Source organism: Bombina bombina, chromosome 1, assembly GCF_027579735.1.
Source record: "Bombina bombina isolate aBomBom1 chromosome 1, aBomBom1.pri, whole genome shotgun sequence".
Classification (NCBI taxonomy): domain Eukaryota; kingdom Metazoa; phylum Chordata; class Amphibia; order Anura; family Bombinatoridae; genus Bombina; species Bombina bombina.
This window is the reverse complement of record NC_069499.1, coordinates 95,229,495-95,254,384: the sequence shown is the minus strand read 5'-3', so window position 1 is coordinate 95,254,384 and position 24,890 is coordinate 95,229,495. Positions and strand designations below refer to the sequence as shown.

General features: G+C 37.7%; 1 protein-coding gene across 1 annotated transcript in view; it reads left to right on the top strand.

Annotated features, from left to right (window-relative positions):
* UNC79 (unc-79 homolog, NALCN channel complex subunit) overlaps positions 1-24,890 on the top strand; it is a 538,284-nt gene that overhangs the window by 245,775 nt on the left and 267,619 nt on the right. Inside the window, exons 20-23 of the mRNA XM_053710079.1 lie at positions 9,473-9,608; positions 11,633-11,712; positions 16,638-16,786; positions 23,297-23,454. Of these exons, the coding sequence (XP_053566054.1) occupies positions 9,473-9,608; positions 11,633-11,712; positions 16,638-16,786; positions 23,297-23,454 (523 nt within the window). The remainder of the gene's footprint in view (positions 1-9,472; positions 9,609-11,632; positions 11,713-16,637; positions 16,787-23,296; positions 23,455-24,890) is intronic.

Below are 24,890 nucleotides of genomic sequence, written 5' to 3'. Positions count from 1 at the left end.
AAATGTAATACAAAACAAGTACTATGTAGTTATAAAGACAGATTTTCCCTTGGAGCAAACTTTATTCCACAAGTGAATGACACAGATTATATAGAAGTATATATGGATTTATATATATATGGAAATGACCATAGAAGTTGTACAAACATTTCAAATACACTTTGTTTCTTGTAACATAATCTATACATCCTTCTACACAATAGTACACAAATCCTTAGCAGTATTACTAGTAATTTCTCATTTTCAGCATTATATATTTTCCTCTTGTAATTCCGTCTCCCGTCTGCTGTCATTTTGAAAAACGAGATGCACAATTTTGTCCTAGGGATATTCCCAGCTTACATAACGACTCAGCAAGATTATAATATATGTGCTGTGTCGAGGCCCATGTTTCTCCTCTATAGTTAAGAAGACACATGTGATGGATGGATAAGGTTTTTAGCTTACAGATGAGACTATGTATTTATGTGTTTCAGCAAGTTTCGATCAGGATGAAAAATGACCTTCATATTAAACAAGAGAAATTGATGGAACTGCCAATAAAGGATTTGTACTGGGAAACCACTCAGCTAGACACACCGGTCATTTATTATGTAGTTTACTTAGGGAAGCCTTTTTAGAACAACCTGTCTTTCAGAATTGTCTTCTATAAAAAATAGAAAACATAAGATAATTGAAAAAACTTGAATTATAGATCATCTAAAAATCTTATATACAAAATACGTAACTTTATTAAATCATATTCTAAAACTCAGAGGGCTAGATTACGAATGGAGCGCTATTTATCGCCCCCGTTTGCACGCTTACTGCGGCTGACTTTGGATTTTTGTGCATGTCAGGGTACCGTGCGTATTACAAGTAAAAAGTTTTTGTTGGCATGCTAAATTGACAAACACAAAAATCTGAAGTTACAATATTGCAAAAAAGTTAACGTATTTTCCCATAGACCTCAATGTCGCACGAAAAGTGGGGAAAAAAACCTAACTCCCAAAAACACACGCAAACACGATTACATTTTCTCAAATGCGCTAACCCAACAGAAAATATACATTTTTCACATTTCAATGTTCTTCATATAGCAGAATGTTATATTTATTTCTATATATATCTGGGTATAGGTATAGATATATACAGATATATATAGGAATAGCTATTTAAAAATACTTAGAACATAATCTGCTATGTGAAGATCATTGGAATGTGAACACAAAAGTAACAGGTTCTTCCAACTCAGGATTCAATGGTCCGTCTGGTTCTTTTTTATCATAGTGAGTCGGAAAAAATAGCCCATAGGTAGAAGATTTTTTATTTTTTTTGGCGTTATTATACATTTTGGGTCAGATTACAGAGATTGGGGCTGATTTAACAATGTGCAACAACTGCAGGGTATCATGTCCGCCAGACATCGCTAAATGCGGACAGCATACGCTGTCGGTATTCAGCATTGCACAAGCAGTTCTAGTGAACTGCTTGTGCAATTGTGCAATGCCGCCCCCTGCAGATTTGCGGCCAATCAGCTGCTAGCAGGGGCTGTTAATCAACCCGATCGTATCTGATCGGTTTGATTGCTGTACTCTGCAAATTCAGTTAAGGAGCAGTGGTCTTAAGACCGCTGCTTCTTAACTGCTGTTTCCGGTGAGCCTGAAGGCTTGCGCGGAAACAGGGTGAGTTGGCCGCATTCGGGGCATACTGAATCGGCCCCTTCGTGTTTATCACGGCTGTTTGCTCGTGTTGGAAGGAGTGCGCATGTTACAAGTTGAAAGTAAAAGCGAATGCATGAGCTTAATCACGAGGTCGCTAGAATGATTACCGCGACCTCAGATCTCTGGTATTACGAGACAAAAGAGTTGTACAAAACACATCAAAAATACATTTAACAATACAGTTACACTCATAATAACACTATCTGATAGAAATTATTAAAACAAATATTTCATAAAAAAAGTTATAAGGGCTCAAAAATATGAGATCTCAGGTGTTAGGAAAAAAAAAGGCAGGCAAGGGGCTTTAACATAGAGATGCATACATACAGTATACATGTCTAAATATGTATACAGGGAGTGCAGAATTATTAGGCAAGTTGTATTTTTGAGGATTAATTTTATTATTGAACAACAACCATGTTCTCAATGAACCCAAAAAACTCATTAATATCAAAGCTGAATAGTTTTGGAAGTAGTTTTTAGTTTGTTTTTAGTTATAGCTATTTTAGGGGGATATCTGTGTGTGCAGGTGACTATTACTGTGCATAATTATTAGGCAACTTAACAAAAAACAAATATACCCATTTCAATTATTTATTTTTATCAGTGAAACCAATATAACATCTCAACATTCACAAATATACATTTCTGACATTCAAAAACAAAACAAAAACAAATCAGTGACCAATATAGCCACCTTTCTTTGCAAGGACACTCAAAAGCCTGCCATCCATGGATTCTGTCAGTGTTTTGATCTGTTCACCATCAACATTGCGTGCAGCAGCAACCACAGCCTCCCAGACACTGTTCAGAGAGGTGTACTGTTTTCCCTCCTTGTAAATCTCACATTTGATGATGGACCACAGGTTCTCAATGGGGTTCAGATCAGGTGAACAAGGAGGCCATGTCATTCGATTTTCTTCTTTTATACCCTTTCTTGCCAGCCACGCTGTGGAGTACTTGGGCGCGTGTGATGGAGCATTGTCCTGCATGAAAATCATGTTTTTCTTGAAGGATGCAGACTTCTTCCTGTACCACTGCTTGAAGAAGGTGTCTTCCAGAAACTGGCAGTAGGACTGGGAGTTGAGCTTGACTCCATCCTCAACCCGAAAAGGCCCAACAAGCTCATCTTTGATGATACCAGCCCAAACCAGTACTCCACCTCCACCTTGCTGGCGTCTGAGTCGGACTGGAGCTTTCTGCCCTTTACCAATCCAGCCACGGGCCCATCCATCTGGCCCATCAAGACTCACTCTCATTTCATCAGTCCATAAAACCTTAGAAAAATCAGTCTTGAGATATTTCTTGGCCCAGTCTTGACGTTTCAGCTTGTGTGTCTTGTTCAGTGGTGGTCGTCTTTCAGCCTTTCTTACCTTGGCCATGTCTCTGAGTATTGCACACCTTGTGCTTTTGGGCACTCCAGTGATGTTGCAGCTCTGAAATATGGCCAAACTGGTGGCAAGTGGCATCTTGGCAGCTGCACGCTTGACTTTTCTCAGTTCATGGGCAGTTATTTTGCGCCTTGGTTTTTCCACACGCTTCTTGTGACCCTGTTGACTATTTTGAATGAAACGCTTGATTGTTCGATGATCACGCTTCAGAAGCTTTGCAATTTTAAGAGTGCTGCATCCCTCTGCAAGATATCTCACTATTTTTGACTTTTCTGAGCCTGTCAAGTCCTTCTTTTGACCCATTTTGCCAAAGGAAAGGAAGTTGCCTAATAATTGTGCACACCTGATATAGGGTGTTGATGTCATTAGACCACACCCCTTCTCATTACAGAGATGCACATCACCTAATATGCTTAATTGGTAGTAGGCTTTCGAGCCTATACAGCTTGGAGTAAGACAACATGCATAAAGAGGATGATGTGGTCAAAATACTCATTTGCCTAATAATTCTGCACTCCCTGTATGCATGTATATATATATATATATATATATATAGAGAGAGAGAGAGAGAGAGAGAGAGAGAGAGATAGATAGATGTATGCACATATGTGTATGTATTTACAGACACATATACACATATACACACATAAATACATTTGTATACATATATAGACAACATATAACTGCATTAGAGTCTTTTGCAGTCAAGTAGATGAAAACATAAAAAAGCATATTTATGCAATATTCATATTTAATCATGTGTTACGCTGTGTATTTAGTGTACATGGTCCACATTTCAATGTTCTGCACATAGCAGAATATCTGCTATGTATTTATAAATAGATGTACTTATATATAAGTCTGTATATATCTATACCTTTGTAAAATCGTCTATTGGTATAGATATATATTTTACCAAAAAACATCACATATTTTGCTATTTGAAGAACAATGGGCCTCTAGTTATCAAGCTGTCAACCTCAAATACGCTGGAATTCTGCAGCGTTTTTGTGGCGAGGCTGATTCGCCTAAGTTATCAAGCCCTGCTGCCCGGCAAAAGTAGAATTTTGTGACGTAAGCTTCGATCCGCCGGACTCAGTCCGACACAGATCGATTCTTACGTCACTCCAGATGTTCCGAACGCAAGTTCGGCACAATCTGACTACTTTTGGGAGTTATCAAATGACTACCAGGTACGCTCGGCACTTTTCCGGCCCAGCGTACCTGGTTTTCAATCCGCCGCCCTGGAGGCGGCGGATCCCATAGGAATCAATGGGAGTCTGACCATAGCGAAAGCTCATGTTCGTTGCTGCCAGACACCCCATTGATTCCTATGGGAAACGTCTGCACCTAACACCCTAACATGTACCCCGAGTCTAAACACCCCTAATCTGTCCTCCCCTACACCGCCGCAACTAAATAAATGTATTACCCCTAAACCGCCGCTCCCGGAGCCCTCCACAACTATAATAAACATGTTAACCCCTAAACCGCCGCTCCCGGAGCCCACCACCACTCTAATAAACTTATTAACCCCTAAACCGACGCTCCCGGACCCCGCTGCCACCTATATAATACCTATTAACCCCTATCCTGCCCCCCCTATACCGTCGCCACCTATATTAAACTTATTAACCCCTAATCTACCCCCCCTACACCGTCACCACCTATAATACATTTATTAACCCCTATCCTGCCCCCCCTATACGGCCGCAACCTATAATAAAATTATTAACCCCTAAACCTAAGTCTAACCCTAACACCCCACTAACTTAAATATTATTTTAATACATCTAAATAAAATTACTATTATTAACTAAATTAATCCTATTTAAAACTAAATACTTACTTATAAAATAAACCCTAATATAGCTACAATCTAACTAATAATTATATTGTAGCTATTTTAGGATATATTTTTATTTTACAGGGAAATTTCAATTTATTTTAACTAGGTACAATAGCTATTAAATAGTTATTAACTATTTAATAGCTACCTAGTTAAAATAAAGACAAATTTACCTGTAAAATAAAAACTAACCTAAGTTACAATTACACCTAACACTACACTATCATTAAATAAATTATTCCTATTTAAAAATAAATACTTACCTGTAAAATAAACCCTAAGATAGCTACAATGTAATTAATAATTATATTGTAGCTATCTTAGCATTTATATTTATTTTACAGGTAACTTTGTATTTATTTTAACTAGGTAGAATAGTTATTAAATAGTTATTAACTATTTAATAACTTCCTAGCTAAAAGAAATACAAAATTACCTGTAAAATAAATCCTAATCTAAGTTACAATTAAACCTAACGCTACACTATCATTAAATAAATTAAATTAATTAACTACAAATACCTACAATTAAATACAATTAAATAAACTAACTAAAGTACAAAAAATAAAAAAAACTAAGTTACAAAAAACAAAAAAATATTACAAGATTTTTAAGCTAATTACACCCAATCTAAGCCCCCTAATAAAATAACAAAGCCCCCCAAAATAAAAAAAATGCCCTACCCTATTCTAAATTACGAAAGTTAACAGCCCTATTACCTTACCAGCCCTTAAAAGGGCCTTTTGCGGGGCATGCCCCAAAGTATTCAGCTCTTTTGCATGTTAAAAAAAATACAACCCCCCCTACATTAAAACCCACCACCCACATACCCCTACTCTAGCCCAAACCCCCCTTAAATAAACCTAACACTACCCCCCTGAAGATAATCCTACGTTTAGCCATCTTCAGCCAGCCGACCACCGATGGAACAGAAGAGGACATCCGCAGCGGCCGAAGTCTTCATCCAAGGAGCGCTGAAGAGGTCTTCCATCCGATAGAAGTCTTCATCCAGGCGTCGTCTTCAATCTTCATCCATCCGGAGCGGAGCCATCTTCAAAGCAGCCGACGCGGAGCCATCTTCATCCACCGACGCCTACTCGCTGAATGAATATTCCTTTAAGTGACATCATCCAAGATGGCATCCCTCGAATTCCGATTGGCTGATAGGATTCTATCAGCCAATCAGATTGAGCTCGCATTCTATTGGCTGTTCCGATCAGCCAATAGAATGCGAGCCCAATCTGATTGGCTGATTGGATCAGCCAATCAGATTTTTCCTACCTTAATTCCGATTGGCTGATAGAATCCTATCAGCCAATCGGAATTCGAGGGACGCCATCTTGGATGACGTCACTTAAAGGAATATTCATTCGGCGAGTAGGCGTCAGTGGATGAAGATGGCTCCGCGTCGGCTGCTTTGAAGATGGCTCCGCTCCGCTCTGGATGGATGAAGATTAAAGACGCCGCCTGGATGAAGACTTCTATCGGATGGAAGACCTCTTCAGCGCCCCTTGGATGAAGACTTCGGCCGCTGCGGATGTCCTCTTCTGTTCCATCGGTGGTCGGCTGGCTGAAGACGGCTAAAGGTAGGATGATCTTCAGGGGGGTAGTGTTAGGTTTATTTAAGGGGGGTTTGGGTTAGAGTAGGGGTATGTGGGTGGTGGGTTTTAATGTTGGGGGTGGTATTGTGGTTTTTTTTACAGGCAAAGAGCTGATTTCTTTGGGGCATGCCCCGCAAAAGGCCCTTTTAAGGGCTGGTAAGGTAATAGAGCTGTTAACTTTCGTAATTTAGAATAGGGTAGGGCATTTTTTTATTTTGGGGGGCTTTGTTATTTTATTAGGGGTCTTAGATTAGGTGTAATTAGCTTAAAAATCTTGTAATTTTTTTTATTTTTTGTACTTTAGTTAGTTTATTTAATTGTATTTAATTGTAGGTATTTGTAGTTAATTAATTTAATTTATTTAATGATAGTGTAGTGTTAGGTTTAATTGTAACTTAGGTTAGGATTTATTTTACAGGTTATTTTGTATTTATTTTAGCTAGGTAGCTATTAAATAGTTAATAACTATTTAATAACTATTCTACCTTGTTAAAATAAATACAAAGTTACCTGTAAAATAAATATAAATCCTAAAATAGCTACAATGTAATTATTAATTACATTGTAGCTATCTTAGGGTTTATTTTACAGGTAAGTATTTAGTTTTAAATATGAATAATTTAGTTAATGATAGTGTAGTGTTAGGTGTAATTGTAACTTAGGTTAGTTTTTATTTTAAAGGTAATTTTTTCTTTATTTTAACTAGGTAGCTATTAAATAGTTAATAACTATTTAGTAGCTATTGTGCCTAGTTAAAATAAATTGAAATTTGCCTGTAAAATAAAAATACATCCTAAAATAGCTACAATATAATTATTAGTTATATTGTAGCTATATTAGGGTTTATTTTATAGGTAAGTATTTAGTTTTAAATAGGAATAATTTACTTAATAAGAGTAATATTTATTTAGATTTATTAAAATAATATTTAAGTTAGGGGGGTGTTAGGGTTAGGCTTAGACTTAGGTTTAGGGGTTAATTAGTTTAATATAGATGGCGGCGGTATAGGGGGGGCAGGATAGGGGTTAATAAATGTATTATAGGTGGCGACGGTGTAGGGGGGGCAGATTAGGGGTTAATAAGTATAATATAGGTTTCGGCGGGGTCCGGGAGCGGCGGTTTAGGGGTTAAACAATTTATTTAGTTGCAGCAGGGTACGGGATCGGCAGGATAGGGGCTAATAAATTTATTATAGGTGGCGGCGGTATAGGGGGGCAGGATAGGGGTTAATAGGTATTATGTAGGTGGCGGCGGGGTCCGGGAGCGGCGGTTTAGGGGTTAATCAGTTTATTAGAGTGGCTGTGGGCTCCGGGAGCGGCGGTTTAGGGGTTAATACATTTATTATAGTTGCGGCGGGGTCTAGGAGCGGAGGTTTAGGGGTTAATAACTTTATTTAGTTGCGGGGGGCTCCGGTATAGGGGGTAGAACAGTGTAGTTTAATGTGGGTGCTTAGTGACAGGGGTATCAATAAAGCTGGGAAAAAGCCGAAGAGCAGCGAGATCGGATGAGTGATAACTATCAAAGTCCGCTGCTCATCGCCCCTTACTTGGTGCGCGGCTTTTTGACAGCTTTTTTGATAACTTTGGCGAGCGTATTCAGGTCCGCGGCGGCGATGTGAAGCGAGCTTAGGCGGGCGTATTGGGGCCGGCGATGGCAGGTAAGTAGACACGTTGATAACTAGAGGCCATGGAATGCAAAATATTCATATTTACTTGTTAGGTTAGCTCGCTTGAGATTATGCAATCTGGTTTACGTGCGAGTAGGGAGTTAGGCTTTTCCCACTTTTCTTGCTGCATTGACTTCTATGGGGGAATACGTTAACTTGTTGTGCACACTGGGTTAGCGCGCATGCAAAATAACGTTCCACTCATAATCTAGCCCTTTGTCACATCATGCCTATTGTATATTGGATTTTGAGATTGTTGGCTATCCTAATGTTTAAATCTTTTCACAATGTTGACAAGTTGATTACAAGTTGAGCACAAACGTATATATAAGTGCATTGGAGCCCTTTTCAGTTAAAGGGACAGTTCACTCAAAAATGTTCTCCCCTTTAATTTGTTCCCAATGATCCACTTTACCTGCTGGAGTGTATTAAATTATTTACAAGTATTTCCATTACCTTTATATTGGCATTTGAAATAGTTTATTTAGCCTGCGGTATCCCCACCTATCCTGAAAGTTTTTGGCCTTAAGGCCAAGCTGTGTAAATGCAGCCAGTAGAATAGATTACACTCCCAGTGGGGTATAGAAGAGATAAGGTAATAACATGTTAATTTTTCATTGTTCTCTCCAAGTATTGGTCTTTGGTTTACGGACAGATATAAAATAAAGAAGCATGTATATGTACATAATGTGATAAAGTAACAAGATCTGATTATACCTACACGCTCAACCCATTTTATTAGGTTGTGGCCTCAAAACACAAAATCAGCTATTTGATGTACACAAATAAACCTTTAAAAGCAAATCTCATACATTTTATGGATTTGCGTGAGAGTGGGGTGTTTTTCTCCATCAATTTCTATGGGGGAATACATGAATGCGCACATGATATTCTAAGTTCGGCTTTTTGCGTTCATCTCATGGTTCAACTTATAATACAGGCGCTACCTGACGTGCGCAAAAAGCTTAGTTCTAGCGCAATTAACACTCAAGCGGGAGCGTTAATTAGCGCACTTATAATCTGGCCCATATTCTTTGTATTCTGTTTAATCACTGGTGTCCAGTTTTAATCCAGTGAGGTTTCACGGTTGCCGCCTTCCTCAGATATATACGATGCAATCCCTGGGTTAAAGTTTTTACTATTAATACAGGAAAGTGCCTTCTTGTTGGAAGTGCACTCCAGAGGTTGTGGACTGTTTTTTTTTTTATATAAAACACCCTATATTATTTAGAGCTAAATTGTAACATCAAATCTTATTTTAGGAGCCAACGGACAGTTTGGAAGAGAGCTTGTTATTTTCCAGAGCAGAGTTCATTATTGGCTCAGAAGAGGAGGAGAATCCAGCAAAGAAACATGGAGAAAATCCAGGCAACCATACAGCAGCGACAGAGCCCCCCAGCACAAGTAGGGGCTCATGATTTGCCTATAATACAATTATTACCCTTTGATAGATAGATAGATAGATAGATAGATAGATAGATAGATAGATAGATAGATAGATATAATACACATACAGGTATAAATCCCCAAATCCCGAATTTTCAAAATCCAAACTTTTTAATTAATATTTTTTTTAAAACAAAATGATCAAAAATTATTCCCCCCCCCCCCCCGCCTGTAAGTCACAATCTTCTCTGCCTGTGTATTTGGTTTTATTTTTGTGTCTAAAACGCAAATAATAGTCTATATTTGTTTAAAGCAACAATTATTTCCTTTCTGATTACAGTACTGTACTATCTTTATGAGGTTACTGTACTATCTTTATGAGGTTACTGTACTATCTGTATGAGGTTACTGTACTATCTTTATGAGGTTACTGTACTATCTTTATGAGGTTACTGTACTATCTGTATGAGGTTACTATGTATACAAAAGTATTAAATATTATTTAAACTACCTTTAGGTTGTATGTATAAGCTGTATTGTGATATGTAAATATTACCTAAATTATATAAGATATTATTGTTACACTTGGTTCTATCCCCTCTCCAAATTGTCCCATTTTACAGAAGCAAATTTTCCATAATCCTCCAAAATCCAAACTATTCTGAAATCCCAACCTTTTCCAGTCCCAGGCAGTGTGAATAAAGGGTTTGCTACCTGTATATTTACACTCACCGGCCACTTTATTAGGTACACCTGTTCAATTGTTTGGTAACACAAATTGCTAATCAGCCAATCACATGGCAGCAACTCAATGCATCTAGGCATCTAAACCTGGTGAAGATGACTTGCTGAAGTTCAAACCGCGCATCAGAATGGGGAAGAAAGGAGATTTAAGTGACTTCGAACGTGGCATGGTTGTTGGTGCCAGACGGGCTGGTCTGAGTATTTAAAAAACTGCTGATCTACTGGGATTTTCACGCACAACCATCTCTAGAGTTTACAGAGAATGGTCCAAAAAAGAGAAAATATCCAGTGAGCGGCAGTTGTCTGGACAAAAATGTCTTGTTGATGTCAGAGGTCAGAGGAGAATGGGCAGACTGGTTCAAGATGATAGAAAGGTAACAGTAACTCAAATAACCACTCGTTGCAATCAAGTTATGCAGAATACCTTCTCTGAAAGCACAACAAACCTTTAAGCAGAAGGGCTACAGCAGCAGAAGACCACACCGGGTGCCACTCCTGTCAGCTAACAACAGGAAACTGAGGCTACAATTTGCGCAGGCTCACCAAAATTGGACAATAGAAGTTTGGAAAAACGTTGCCTGATCTGATGAGTTTCGATTTCAGCTGTGACATTCAGATGGTATGGTCAGAATTTGGCGTAAACAACATAAAAGCATGGATCCATCCTAACTTGTATCAAAAAGGCTGGTGGTGATGTAATGGTGTGGGGGATATTTTCTTGGCACACTTTGAGCCCCTTAGTACCATTTGAGCATTTAAACACCTCGGCCTACCTGAATATTGTTGCTGACCATGTCCATCCCGTTATGACTACAGTGTACCCATCTTCTGATGGCTTCTTCCAGCAGGATAATGCACCGTGTCACAAAGCTGAAATCACCTCAAACTGGTTTCTTAAACATGACAATGATTTCACTGTACTCCAATGGTCTCCACAGTCACCAGATCTCAATAAAATAGAGCATCTTTGGGATGTGGTGGAACGGGAGATTCGCATCATGGATGTGCAGCCGACAAATCTGCAGCATCTGCGTGATGCTATCAATATGGACCAAAATCTCTGAGGAATGTTTCCAACACCTTATTAAATCTATGCCACGAAGAATTAAGGCAGTTCTGAAGGCAAAAGGGGGCCCAACCCGGCACTAGCAAGGTGTACCTAATAAAGTGGCCGGTGAGTGTATATACAATATATATATATATGCATCAAAATATTTTACTGAACTTTTTTTTTCCTCCTTTAACAATCTGTAACATAATTATTTATAGTGTTTGTGGTTTATTTTTAACAGCAATAAAAAATGACACAGATCGAAAGTTCTGCTATCAGCAGCTTCCAGTTGCTCTGAAACTGATCTACACCATCCTACAGGTAGATTTTTTTTATGTCATTGCTAGTTTATATCATGTTTATGTGCTAGGCCTAAAGTAAAACCTTTTGGGGGGTTACAATTTGGATGTGTAATAGAGTGGGAGGTAAGTGGGTCGGGACAGTGAGAAATAAGTAGATATGTAGGTTATGAAAGAGAGAGATAGGAAGGCAAGAGGGCAAGAGCAACATGAAGGACAAATAAAGCAGTATATTCTAGAATTTATACACAATATACTCCCACAAACACTTACAAAACAGTATATATACACACACCCACACACCAGTATATATAAGCACATACACACAAACACACACCAGTATATACAAGCACATACACACAAACACACACACCTGTATATACAAGCACATACACACACACCTGTATATACAAGCACATACACACACCTGTATATACAGCCACATACACACACCTGTATATACAAGCACACACACACACACCTGTATATGCAAGCACATACACACACCTGTATATACAAGCACACACACACACCTGTATATACAAGCACATACACACACCTGTATATACAAGCACATACACACACCTGTATATACAAGCACATACACACAAACACACCTGTATATACAAGCACATACACACACCTGTATATACAAGCACATACACACACCTGTATATACAAGCACATACACACACCTGTATATACAAGCACACACACACACCTGTATATACAAGCACACACACACCTGTATATACAAGCACATACACACACCTGTATATACAAGCACATACACACACCTGTATATACAAGCACATACACACACCTGTATATACAAGCACACACACACACCTGTATATACAAGCACACACACACACACCTGTATATACAAGCACACACACACACACCTGTATATACAAGCACATACACACACCTGTATATACAAGCACATACGCACACCTGTATATACAAGCACATACACACACACCTGTATATACAAGCACATACACACAAACACACCTGTATATACAAGCACATACAAACAAACACACCTGTATATACAAGCACATACACACAGACACACCTGTATATACAAGCACATACACACACACACCTGTATATACAAGCACATACACACAAACACACACACCAGTATATACAAGCACATACACACACACCGGTATATACAAGCACATACACACACACCGGTATATACAAGCACATACACACAAACACACACACCAGTATATACAAGCACATACACACACCTGTATATACAAACACATACACACAAACACACACACCAGTATATACAAGCACATACACACACCTGTATATACAAGCACATACACACAAACACACCTGTATATACAAGCACATACACACAAACACACCTGTATATACAAGCTCATACACACACACACCTGTATATACAAGCACATACACACACACACCTGTATATACAAGCACATACACACACACACCTGTATATACAAGCACATGCACACACAACTGTATATACAAGCACATACACACACACACACACACCAGTATATACAAGCACATACACCCACACACACCATTATATACAAGCACATAAACACACACACACCTGTATATACAAGCACATACACACACACCCACACACCAGTATATACAAGCACATACACACACCTGTATATACAATCACATACACACCCACACACCTGTATATACAAGCACATACACACAAACACACCTGTATATACAAGCACATACACACACACACACCAGTATATACAAGCACATACACACACACACACACACACCAGTATATACAAGCACATACACACACACACACCTGTATATACAAGCACATACACACACACACCTGTATATACAAGCACATACACACAGACACACCTGTATATACAAGCACATACACACACACACACCTGTATATACAAGCACATACACACACACACACCTGTATATACAAGCACATACACACACCTGTATATACAAGCACATACACACACACCTGTATATACAAGCACATACACACAAACACACCTGTATATACAAGCACATACACACACACACACACACACACCAGTATATACAAGCACATACACACACATACCAGTATATACAAGCACATACACACACACACACACACACACCTGTATATACAAGCACATACACACACACACATACACCTGTATATACAAGCACATACACACAAACACACCTGTATATACAAGCACATACACACACACACACACCTGTATATACAAGCACATACACACACCTGTATATACAATCACATACACACCCACACACCTGTATATACAAGCACATACACACAAACACACCTGTATATACAAGCACATACACACACACACCAGTATATACAAGCACATACACACACACACACACACACCAGTATATACAAGCACATACACACACACACCAGTATATACAAGCACATAAACACACACACACACCTGTATATACAAGCACATACACACACACCTGTATATACAAGCACATACACACAGACACACCTGTATATACAAGCACATACACACACACACACACCTGTATATACAAGCACATACACACACCTGTATATACAAGCACATACACACACACCTGTATATACAAGCACATACACACAAACACACCTGTATATACAAGCACATACACACACACACACACACCAGTATATACAAGCACATACACACACATACCAGTATATACAAGCACATACACACACACACACACACACACACCTGTATATACAAGTACATACACACACACACATACACCTGTATATACAAGCACATACACACAAACACTCCTGTATATACAAGCACATACACACACACACACCTGTATATACAAGCACATACACACACCTGTATATACAAGCACATACACACACACCTGTATATACAAGCACATACACACACACACACACCTGTATATACAAGCACATACACACACACCTGTATATACAAGCACATACACACACACACCTGTATATACAAGCACATACACACACACCAGTATATACAAGCACATACACACACACACACACACCAGTATATACAAGCAAATACACACACACACCTGTATATACAAGCACATACACACAAACACACCTGTATATACAAGCACATACACACACACACACACACACACACACACCAGTATATACAAGCACATACACACACACACACACACCAGTATATACAAGCACATACACACACACACACCAATATATGCAAGCACATACACACACCCACACCTGTATATACAAGCACATACACACACACACCTGTCTATACAAGCATATACACACCTGTATATGCAAGCACATACACACACACACACCAATATATACAAGCACATACACACACACACACCTGTATATACAAGCACATACACACAAACACACCTGTATATACAAGCACATACACACACACACCTGTATATACAAGCACATACACACACCTATATATACAAGCACATACACACACACACACCTGTATATACAAGCACATACACACACACACCTGTTTATACAAGCACATACACACACACCTGTATATACAAGCACATACACACACACACACCTGTATATACAAGCACATACACACACACCAGTATATACAAGCACATACACACACACACACCAGTATATACAAGCACATACACACACACACCTGTATATACAAGCACATACACACAAACACACCTGTATATGCAAGCACATACACACACACACACACACACCAGTATATACAAGCACACACACACACACACACACCAGTATATACAAGCACATACACACAAACACACCTGTATATACAAGCACATACACACACACACACACACACACACACACACACACACACACACCAGTATATACAAGCACACACACTCACACACACCTGTATATGCAAGCACATACACACACACACACCAGTATATACAAGCACATACACACACCTGTATATACAAGCACATACACACAAACACACCTGTATATACAAGCACATACACACACACCTGTATATACAAGCACATACACACAAACACACCTGTATATACAAGCACATACACACACCTGTATATACAAGCACATACACACAAACACACCTGTATATACAAGCACATACACACACACACACACCAGTATATACAAACACATATACACACACTCCTGTATATACAAGCACATACACACACACACACACACACAACTGTATATACAAGCACATACACACCATAATATATACACAGACAAATGCACACTCTTGTACACGCCCAGAATACAACCATACCCCAGTATAAACGCACACCAGTACAAACAAGCACACTCCCCAGTAAATACACACACACATGCCTAGAATACATACATACCCCAGTATATACAGTAATGCACACATCCGTATATAAACATATGCACCCATATGCTCACCCAGCATATAGACACACATCACAGTTATACATGTGCACACACTAGTATATACACCAATGCACTCACTCCCCATAATAGACAAATGCACAAGCATACACATCTTAGAAATTAAAAATAATTCACTGAAGAAAAACTGCACATATACACAAAAACCAACATTGTTTCTACTGAGGCATTATTAGTGGGGAAGAAAATGTTGATCAGTGGCTGTAATGTATTTGCATTTTCCTATGATGATTACATTTTAAAATATCTGAGAGTGCTGTTTTTATAGCTTTAATAATAATATTCAACCTTTGCTCCCCAAATAAGTTTTGGTTTAAAGAATGTTGGGATACAATTGTACACACAGTGTGGGTGTGTATATATACTGTATGTATATTTTCCTATAACCTTTATAACCTTCTATTTGGTTTTGCTAGTGCAATATAAAAATATTATACCCTAATGTACTGACATTATTTGTTTATTATACCTGCTAGGAAATGGCTAAATTTGATGAGCCAGATATTCTCTTCAATATGTTGAACTGTCTGAAGATTCTCTGCCTGCATGGGGAGTGCTTGTATATTGCAAAGAAAGATCATGTGCCTTTCCTTGGCTATATCCAAGAGCACATGCTCATCTCAAGGTATGCTACATAACACATATATAGATGCACATTATGAAAATGAATGTTAGTTTCATTGTGGACAATAATGTCCGTTTAGGTTATAGAATGTATTGTGAGATAGGAACGACGGGAGAACAGTAAGATGGTTCAATCAATGTAAAAAATCTGCACAGTATGGATGGTGGTGGGCCATAGCAAGCTTAGATTTTGATGTCATTGAAACTATAGAGCTCTCACCCTCTTGCAATTATCTTCCAGAGGCTGCCAACCAGTGAGTGTTGGGTACCCCCAATTATTATTGTAGCACCCTGTATTCTTAAAGGTTTGAATTTTTAAAGATTTTTTCTAAACCTAGGTCAAGGAAATATTTGAAACAGGCATTAAACCACCTTTGCTAGAGCCCCACATTAGCTTTTAGTAATTTATTATAATAATTATATTTGAATGATCAGATGATCATTTAAAAAAAAAAGTCTAGAAACATGAATGTGAATTCCAAGAATCTTATTAAATAGATAATCTGTGGATGTTTCTGACAAAACTCATCTATACAGTTCAAGAGTATTTTCATGCCTTTTCAAAAAGAAATGCAACAAAAGTAAGCAACCCTAATTAACCTATTAAATCTATTAAACACTAACATATTACTAAAATAAAATTTGTATATTTGTATTGTTGCAAATAAAAGTCTGTAACTTTGTGTGGAAACCATATATAACCATGTCATTTTGACCCAAAAAAAAGTGTGGGAACTCACCAAGACTTCCACCCACCCTCACAATTAATATTGTTTTATACACACTGTATTTATATGTATATCATCTATACACTATGGTTAATGAAAACAAATTAAAACCAATGAAGGGCTGTAGGGTTGCCTCTCAGCCTGAGGTTGGACAACCATGGTTACATTTTTACATGCCAGGGGTGAAATTGTTATTTGTAATTTAGGATTCAACTGATACTGAATACTAATGTCAAGATTCAGGGTGTCCATACTTTGTTTTTAACTCACATGGTGCATAGCCAGCTCACCAGTAAGAAATAATGGTTAAGCACATCTAATAAAAGCATATATTTTTAAATGCACATATTGTGGAGTGCTGCCAAAGTGACCCAAATGAATATAATAATAAGAGCAGGTATTGGTGCACCTCAAGACACATGAGACCACAAATTATTTCACATATTTTAACTTTTTTAATTTTTTCCTTAATGCTGCAAAAATTGCCTTTTTAATATTTCATAATTTTTTTAATTTTTTTTTTTAAATAAAGATGGGATCTTAGTCACACAATATGGCCATATTCTGCTCAGCCAGTCACCACTTACAAGGTGTCCCACATAAGACTGGTCCTAACTCTATAAAATTTAGCCAAGCTAAGCTCAAGAATACAATTCTAATATATCAAAATAGAATTTCCAATCTCTCATCCAGACTGCATGGGACGAGGCTTCCTGGCTACATGTTATTACACATACTTCAAACTTGTTTCCCAATGCTGCAAAAAATTGCCTTCTCAACACCTCTTAACACTATGAAATAAGCCAATACAATTCTAATATACCAAAATAACATTCCAACATTACAATACTATACCTCTCATCCAGACTGCATGGGATGAGGTTTCCTGGCTTTATATACACACAGTTAAATATCTGTGAACAAAAAGAAAGGAACCAATGGCACTACTGGAACATTAATGAGCACTGCTGCCCTATCAAAAGAATACTCAGGTATAATAACCTGAACTTGGGGGTTGGTGCTGTGTATTGAAGAAAGTACATTAACTAGGTTTGAGGGGAGAAATCACTCACCTCAACAAGAATACACATATAGCACTCCTGAGTGCTCTCACAAACCAAATAGAAGATCGTTTTGGTAAAATTCACCAAATCAAATCACATATCAATTGCACAACAGAGGGAGTGATTTATGTACTCCAATGCAAATGTGCAAAATTTTACGTTGGTATGACGACTAGAAAAATCGGAACTAGACTGCAGGAGCATTTCAGAAACATCAAAAACACAGCCAATGATAGTAAAGCAGGAAAAACTATCACCTCAGTTGCCAGACATTTCCTCAAAGTGCACAAATCTAGACAATCAGACCTCCAATGTTGGGGGATACAGAAAATTGATTTTGGCATACGAGGGGGCAATATTGAACAGGCCCTCTTGAAGGCAGAAAGTAGATGGATTTATCTGTTGAACACTATTCAACCGTTTGGACTTAACGAAAACTATAACTTTGTGACATTCCTGTAAATCCTATAACATAGTGCCTTATACCCCCACCTGGTTCACAATAACTCTTTTCGTGGTCTCTATATATGTTTCATATATTCAAACATTATAGACTGGGGATGTTAATTTAATAACATTAGTCTTGAAGAATAGGGGTTATATAAGAAAACAATCTGTGTATATATACTCACAAACTCATACATTCACATCTATTTTGATTAAACCAACAATTTGTTGACTGTTCTGCACTGAATACTGACAAGCACAGAACAATAAATGCTTGTCCAACACATTGGTATAAATATATTTTAAGGTTACACAGGGTCTTTTATCTCCTTAATACAATTCACTTAAATCACTAATATAAACGTGATCACCATTTGCTATCTGTAGATAGTTATTGACTATTTACATTTGGTTCACTTTTAATATGTAACATTAGTCACTATTAGAAAATAATTGAAGGTATTAAGTCCTTGGTTTTACTTATTTCACTAGTATAATAATTTCACCAAACTATGCTATTACAACATCACACTATATATACTACCGGTCAATTACACCAAATTCAATATCACCATTATTGTTATCTATTTACACACTCACATAACGCAGAGTTGATTTTCACACTTGATTTGATCTTCTATATTTGGACACAATCGGTTAATTTATTTCAAGATAACTTGCACATCACGCAGTCAATTATTTAATCTTTATATCAAAAATATGTATGATTAAAACTCCATTATTTCCCCATTTCTTCTTTCGTTTCATCCAGTTCTGTAATAACATCCCCCATTTATCTATATGAATCAGATACCTGTTTAACTGAAATATACATGACAGGATTTAGGACCCAGATAATCCCTCAATATGGGACCGCATGACGTCACCCAGGGGGCGGCATAACCCGGCACTAACATTATTTAAACCCAGTTTGGCGCGCCGCGCGCGCACCCTTTGAAAAAGCCGACAAGCGGCGAAACATGTTAGGGAATTGGTGAGGGGCCCAGTGAGCTCCTGTATTTTAGGTAGCGTTTAGTGGGGAACGATCAGCGTGTCCCAGCTGTCAATGCTCCGTATGTTTGCTTTTCAACAAACTACTATTTCCTCAAACAATAGTGAATATGTGTGTGTGACTCAGGTTTTGCAGCGTGCAGCATGTTCAATTATACGCTGAACTTGGTTATTACAAACAAAGTTGGTTCACACCACAAGTTGTGACTCTCAGTATTCCTTATAGTGTTAACCTTGATGTGGTACTATGCAGCATATTAACTGCTAATACGGTGAGCTAACTCAGTTCACAAGTGGAGTGGTGATTAGTGCTGACATTTAAATTCCACTCTGTAGTATTCTAGCAATACGTTTGATCCAACAGATTTAACGTAATACCAAACTTACGTACTTTAGATCGAGTTATAGCCACTCTATCTGTGGTTATAATCAAGGTATACAAGCGAAGTATAAATATAAGTATAAACATATATACGCTAATATCAAATAGAATACCTAATCTATACTAACAGCTCTTACAGAATTAACACTGTAACAACTAGATCAACATTACGAGTGGTAACCCTACAATCTACCCACCTCCGTGTACAACTCAAGTTACTGTAATAAAACTAAGAGAGTGTGTGTATGACCTAATTTTGTAGCGTGCAGCACGCTCAATTTTACGCTAACTATAGATGTCACAAATCAACCCGGTCTATATTATGAACCATAACTCTCAGAACTTGATACACTGATAACCTCTAAAGTAATACTACTCAGCCTGTTGATTGCTAATATTGTATAAATATAAAGGTCTTTACAAGAAGCAGCACATTGGCTGCAGGAGTTAACAGAACTCGATATATTGGTAACCTTTTAAGTAATACTACTCAGCATGCTAATTGCTAATATTGTAGCAATATTAAGGTCTTTATAAGAGGCAGCATATCAGCTGTAGGAGTTAACATACAGCCGGCTTTGATCACAAGTGGCAAAATCTTTAGATTCTGTAGCACACTGATGACAGTTATTATAAGCAGATCCAGCATTTAACAGTGTGTGAGTGTGTCTCCTCACTGGCGTGAGAACTATCAACTTTAGTATTCAATTTAGGCTAAAGATATTGATTTAGTGGGCCAGAGCATATTTCTATATATACACCAATACCTAATGGGAATGAATATATAAGATGGTAAAAACCCTAGCTACATAGGCACTGTAAGACAACGAATCATAGTGTATAGATATCAGTGGTAAACATTTAGGGACGTATAAAGCCCGCTCCCAATAAGCTAATATCTAAAGTCATAGTGTGTGGTCAAATACTCTACCCGCACAACTAAATACTACCATAAAAATATATATACTTCTCAGTTCAACTATGATTAACACCATTATTCCAGTTAAATTGTGGTGATATAGAGTGCATTGGCTTTAGCTTACCCACTATATATAAGCCAAATTGCACACTAAACCTTCTGCACTATGAAGATTAACCCCATTGATTTACTCACTATATTTACATACTACTTGTAATACTTATTAGTTAAGTATTATCTATTATGTCAATCTAGTGTGCAGTAATCCTGAGTCACACTTTAGGCACTGTAATCTATCACTATTTTATTCAGGAGTATTGGCAGCTTACCAGGGTGTATAGCAGTATTTACATAGAATTTCTCTAATGAGATTTAAACACTGAACCTGCTATACTACCAGTATTACTCATTATTCTCCATATTTTTTATCTGGCTATCACGCTGAGCCTTGTTCCCCCTATCCGTAGTTTTAATAAAATTGTGTGTCATGTGTATGTGTGTATACATTTTTAACATAACAAGAATAAAAGTTAAATTTTAATGTACATTCTTTCATTTCTATCTATCTGGACTCATTTGCTAATATTGAGCCATACCATGGACAGTAGTCTATTGTGAATGAATATATCGCACAAAAATATCCATGTGAGAGCACTCAGGAGTGCTATATGTGTATTCTTGTTGAGGTGAGTGATTTCTCCCCTCAAACCTAGTTAAGTTAAATATCTGTGTCTGGAACACACCTGAACTGGGTGGAGTGCTTTAAACCAAAAGGGCTTTGGTCAGTTTCCCCAGTGATAAATCAGTAAGAAATAATGGTTAAGCACATCTAATAAAAGCATATGTTTTTAAATGCACATATTGTGGAGTGCTGCCAAAGTGACCAAAATGATTATAATAATAAGAGCAGGTATTGGCGCACCTCAAGACACATGAGTCCACAAATTATTTCACATATTTTAACTTTTTTCATTTTAAGCATAGCCAGCTTACCCTCAGTTCCTCACACCCTCCTTCCTCCCCCCTCCTTCCTATCCAGAGCGTGCTGAAATCTATGTGTCTGACAGCAACTACAGACTCCTCCTCTGTCTCAGAGTCTCACTCACTTAAGGTGGAATAGTCATATTTCTACTGAGGGGAGCTAGATAACCCCAGAGCATGCCTCAAAGAAATGTAAGCACCATGTGTGTTTCACTCAGTGCAGGGTGGTCACACAGCAGGACCACTGATAGACTTAGACTGTGGTCCAGCTCCTCTCACCACCAGCAGCAGTGTTTACTGAAGTGTTTCTGTTCTCTTTCCAGGGGGAACTTAGTTCCACCGTTCCCATGTGTTCCCACTGGACTTGACCCCTGAAAATTGGTATAAGAAAAATTTGTGAAATGAAATCCAATTTGTATTTAAATATTGTTGTATGTAGGCGGTTTTCTTGTTATTCTTTGTTGTAAACCAGTGACATAAGCTCAGGAGTGTGCACGTGTCTGTGGCACTATATGGCAGCAGATTTGCAACATTGTTATACATTAGCAAGAGCACTAGATGTCATGTAGTGCTGTAGACATGTCCACACTACCTATCTGGATATCTCTTCAACAAAGAATAACAAGAGAACAACGCAAATTTGATAATAGGAGTACATTTGAAATGTCTTTAAAATTGTGTTCTCTACCTGAATCATGAAATAAAAATTTTGGGTTTCATGTCCCTTTAATTTTTGATAGCGCTGATTTATTATTTATTATTTATTATTATTATTTATTTAGAATTGGTTCAAAATTAATGATCACTTACAAATAATTTGTAAATCCCTAGTTCAGTCATTTATAAGAGATCCCAACAGTATTTCTAACGCTGATAAATAGTACAAAAGAAGTGCAAATATCATACATTTGTGCCCAACAATATATTCACTTTTACCATATTTTATCTTTTAATACTGAGATGTTCTTGTTGTCCATAGTTTGTGGCGAGTGATGAAATCTGAGTTCTCGCAGCTTTCATCTTTGGCGGTTCCTCTCCTTCTCCATGCTTTGTCTCTTCCTTATGGTGCTGACATCTTCTGGACAATCATTAACACCAATTTCAACAGCAAAGACTGGAAAATGAGGTTTGAAGCAGGTATAGTGTTTACTGGTTAAATTCTGGATCTGTTAAAGATGTGCAGAAAGAACTTAGCAGGGAAAATAGAGGCGATCTACAGTTGGAACCAATCCATATCTGTCCCTATATCAATTTCAGATATCCAGAAATCCCATTTTTCAAAGTCTCTATTTTAATAACGTACTGAAATGTTCAGAAAAAGGTAGAAACAAAAAACAGTTCCAAAATTGTCTAGGAGAAAATTTGTTTAGACTCCTTGACCAATTTAGCACTATGGCCTAGATTCTCTAAAGAGCTCTAAAAATATTCTCTAAAAAGATACATCAGTGCTACGAGGTTCCATTGGAGAGTTTATAAAGGCAAATATTACCTTGAGATCTGTGTATCTTGCAAAGGTGTGTAACTTACATTTCAGTGTGCAAAAGTAAGACACATAAATTACACTATAGTGTTCAATAAAACGAGTAGTTTAGAAAGTATAAGGAATTAAACTACCCATTTTGTCCTTCCATTGCATTACCCCCACCACATCTATACATAATGACAAAGATGTAGACTCAGGGAGTTGGAAGAAGACCGGTCACAGATGCATTATTAAATTACATTTTTAAAGGGACAGTACACTGTAAAATTGTTTTTCCATAAATGTATTTTAAATGACTTGTTATACCAACTGCAGAGTATAAAATATTTAAGAAATTGCATTTTTGGGTTTATTTGTGTATCTGAAGTAGCTGGTTTTGTGCTTTGAAACCACAGCCTATTACAATGGGTTGAGCTTCAGGTAATATCAGTTCTCATTATGTTATCACTTTTATGTACACAGACTTGCTTCCTTATCTTATATTTGTCTGGAACACCAAAGCTCAATAAATAGAGAGAACAATGGAAAATTATCATTTTATTACTTAACTATCATGCCCCCCACTGAGGGTGTAATCTATTCTGCTGGCTGTGTTTACTTAGGCTATTCAATAGCGTATACGCCAGTATCAAAACTTTCAGTATAGGTTGGGAAACCACAAGCTAAATCAGCTATTTCAAATGCTGAAATATGAGTAAAGGAGCTACTTGCAACCAATTTAATACACTCTAGCAGGTAAAAAGGATCATTGGGAATAATTTAAAGGGGAGAAAGTTTTTGGGTGAACTGTCCCTTTAAGTAAAAAGCATAAATAAACTTTTTTGCAACTTAAATTACCAAAAGTGGTGGGAATTGAGTCCCTAACCTAACCCATACTACCAGACCATCAAGGCCCGTACGGTACCTGCAACAAAGCATTTGCTGCTTCACCCAGTAGCAGAGAGGCTTAGATATTTTAGAGAGCTATTCCAGCTACCACATCTCCAAGAAGGGTACCCTTAGGCCACCACATAGTGGGCATCACCCCTCCCTAATTCATTTGGTGGTCTCTCTGCTTGCCCCCGGGCCATGACCGACCACCAGTTAACCC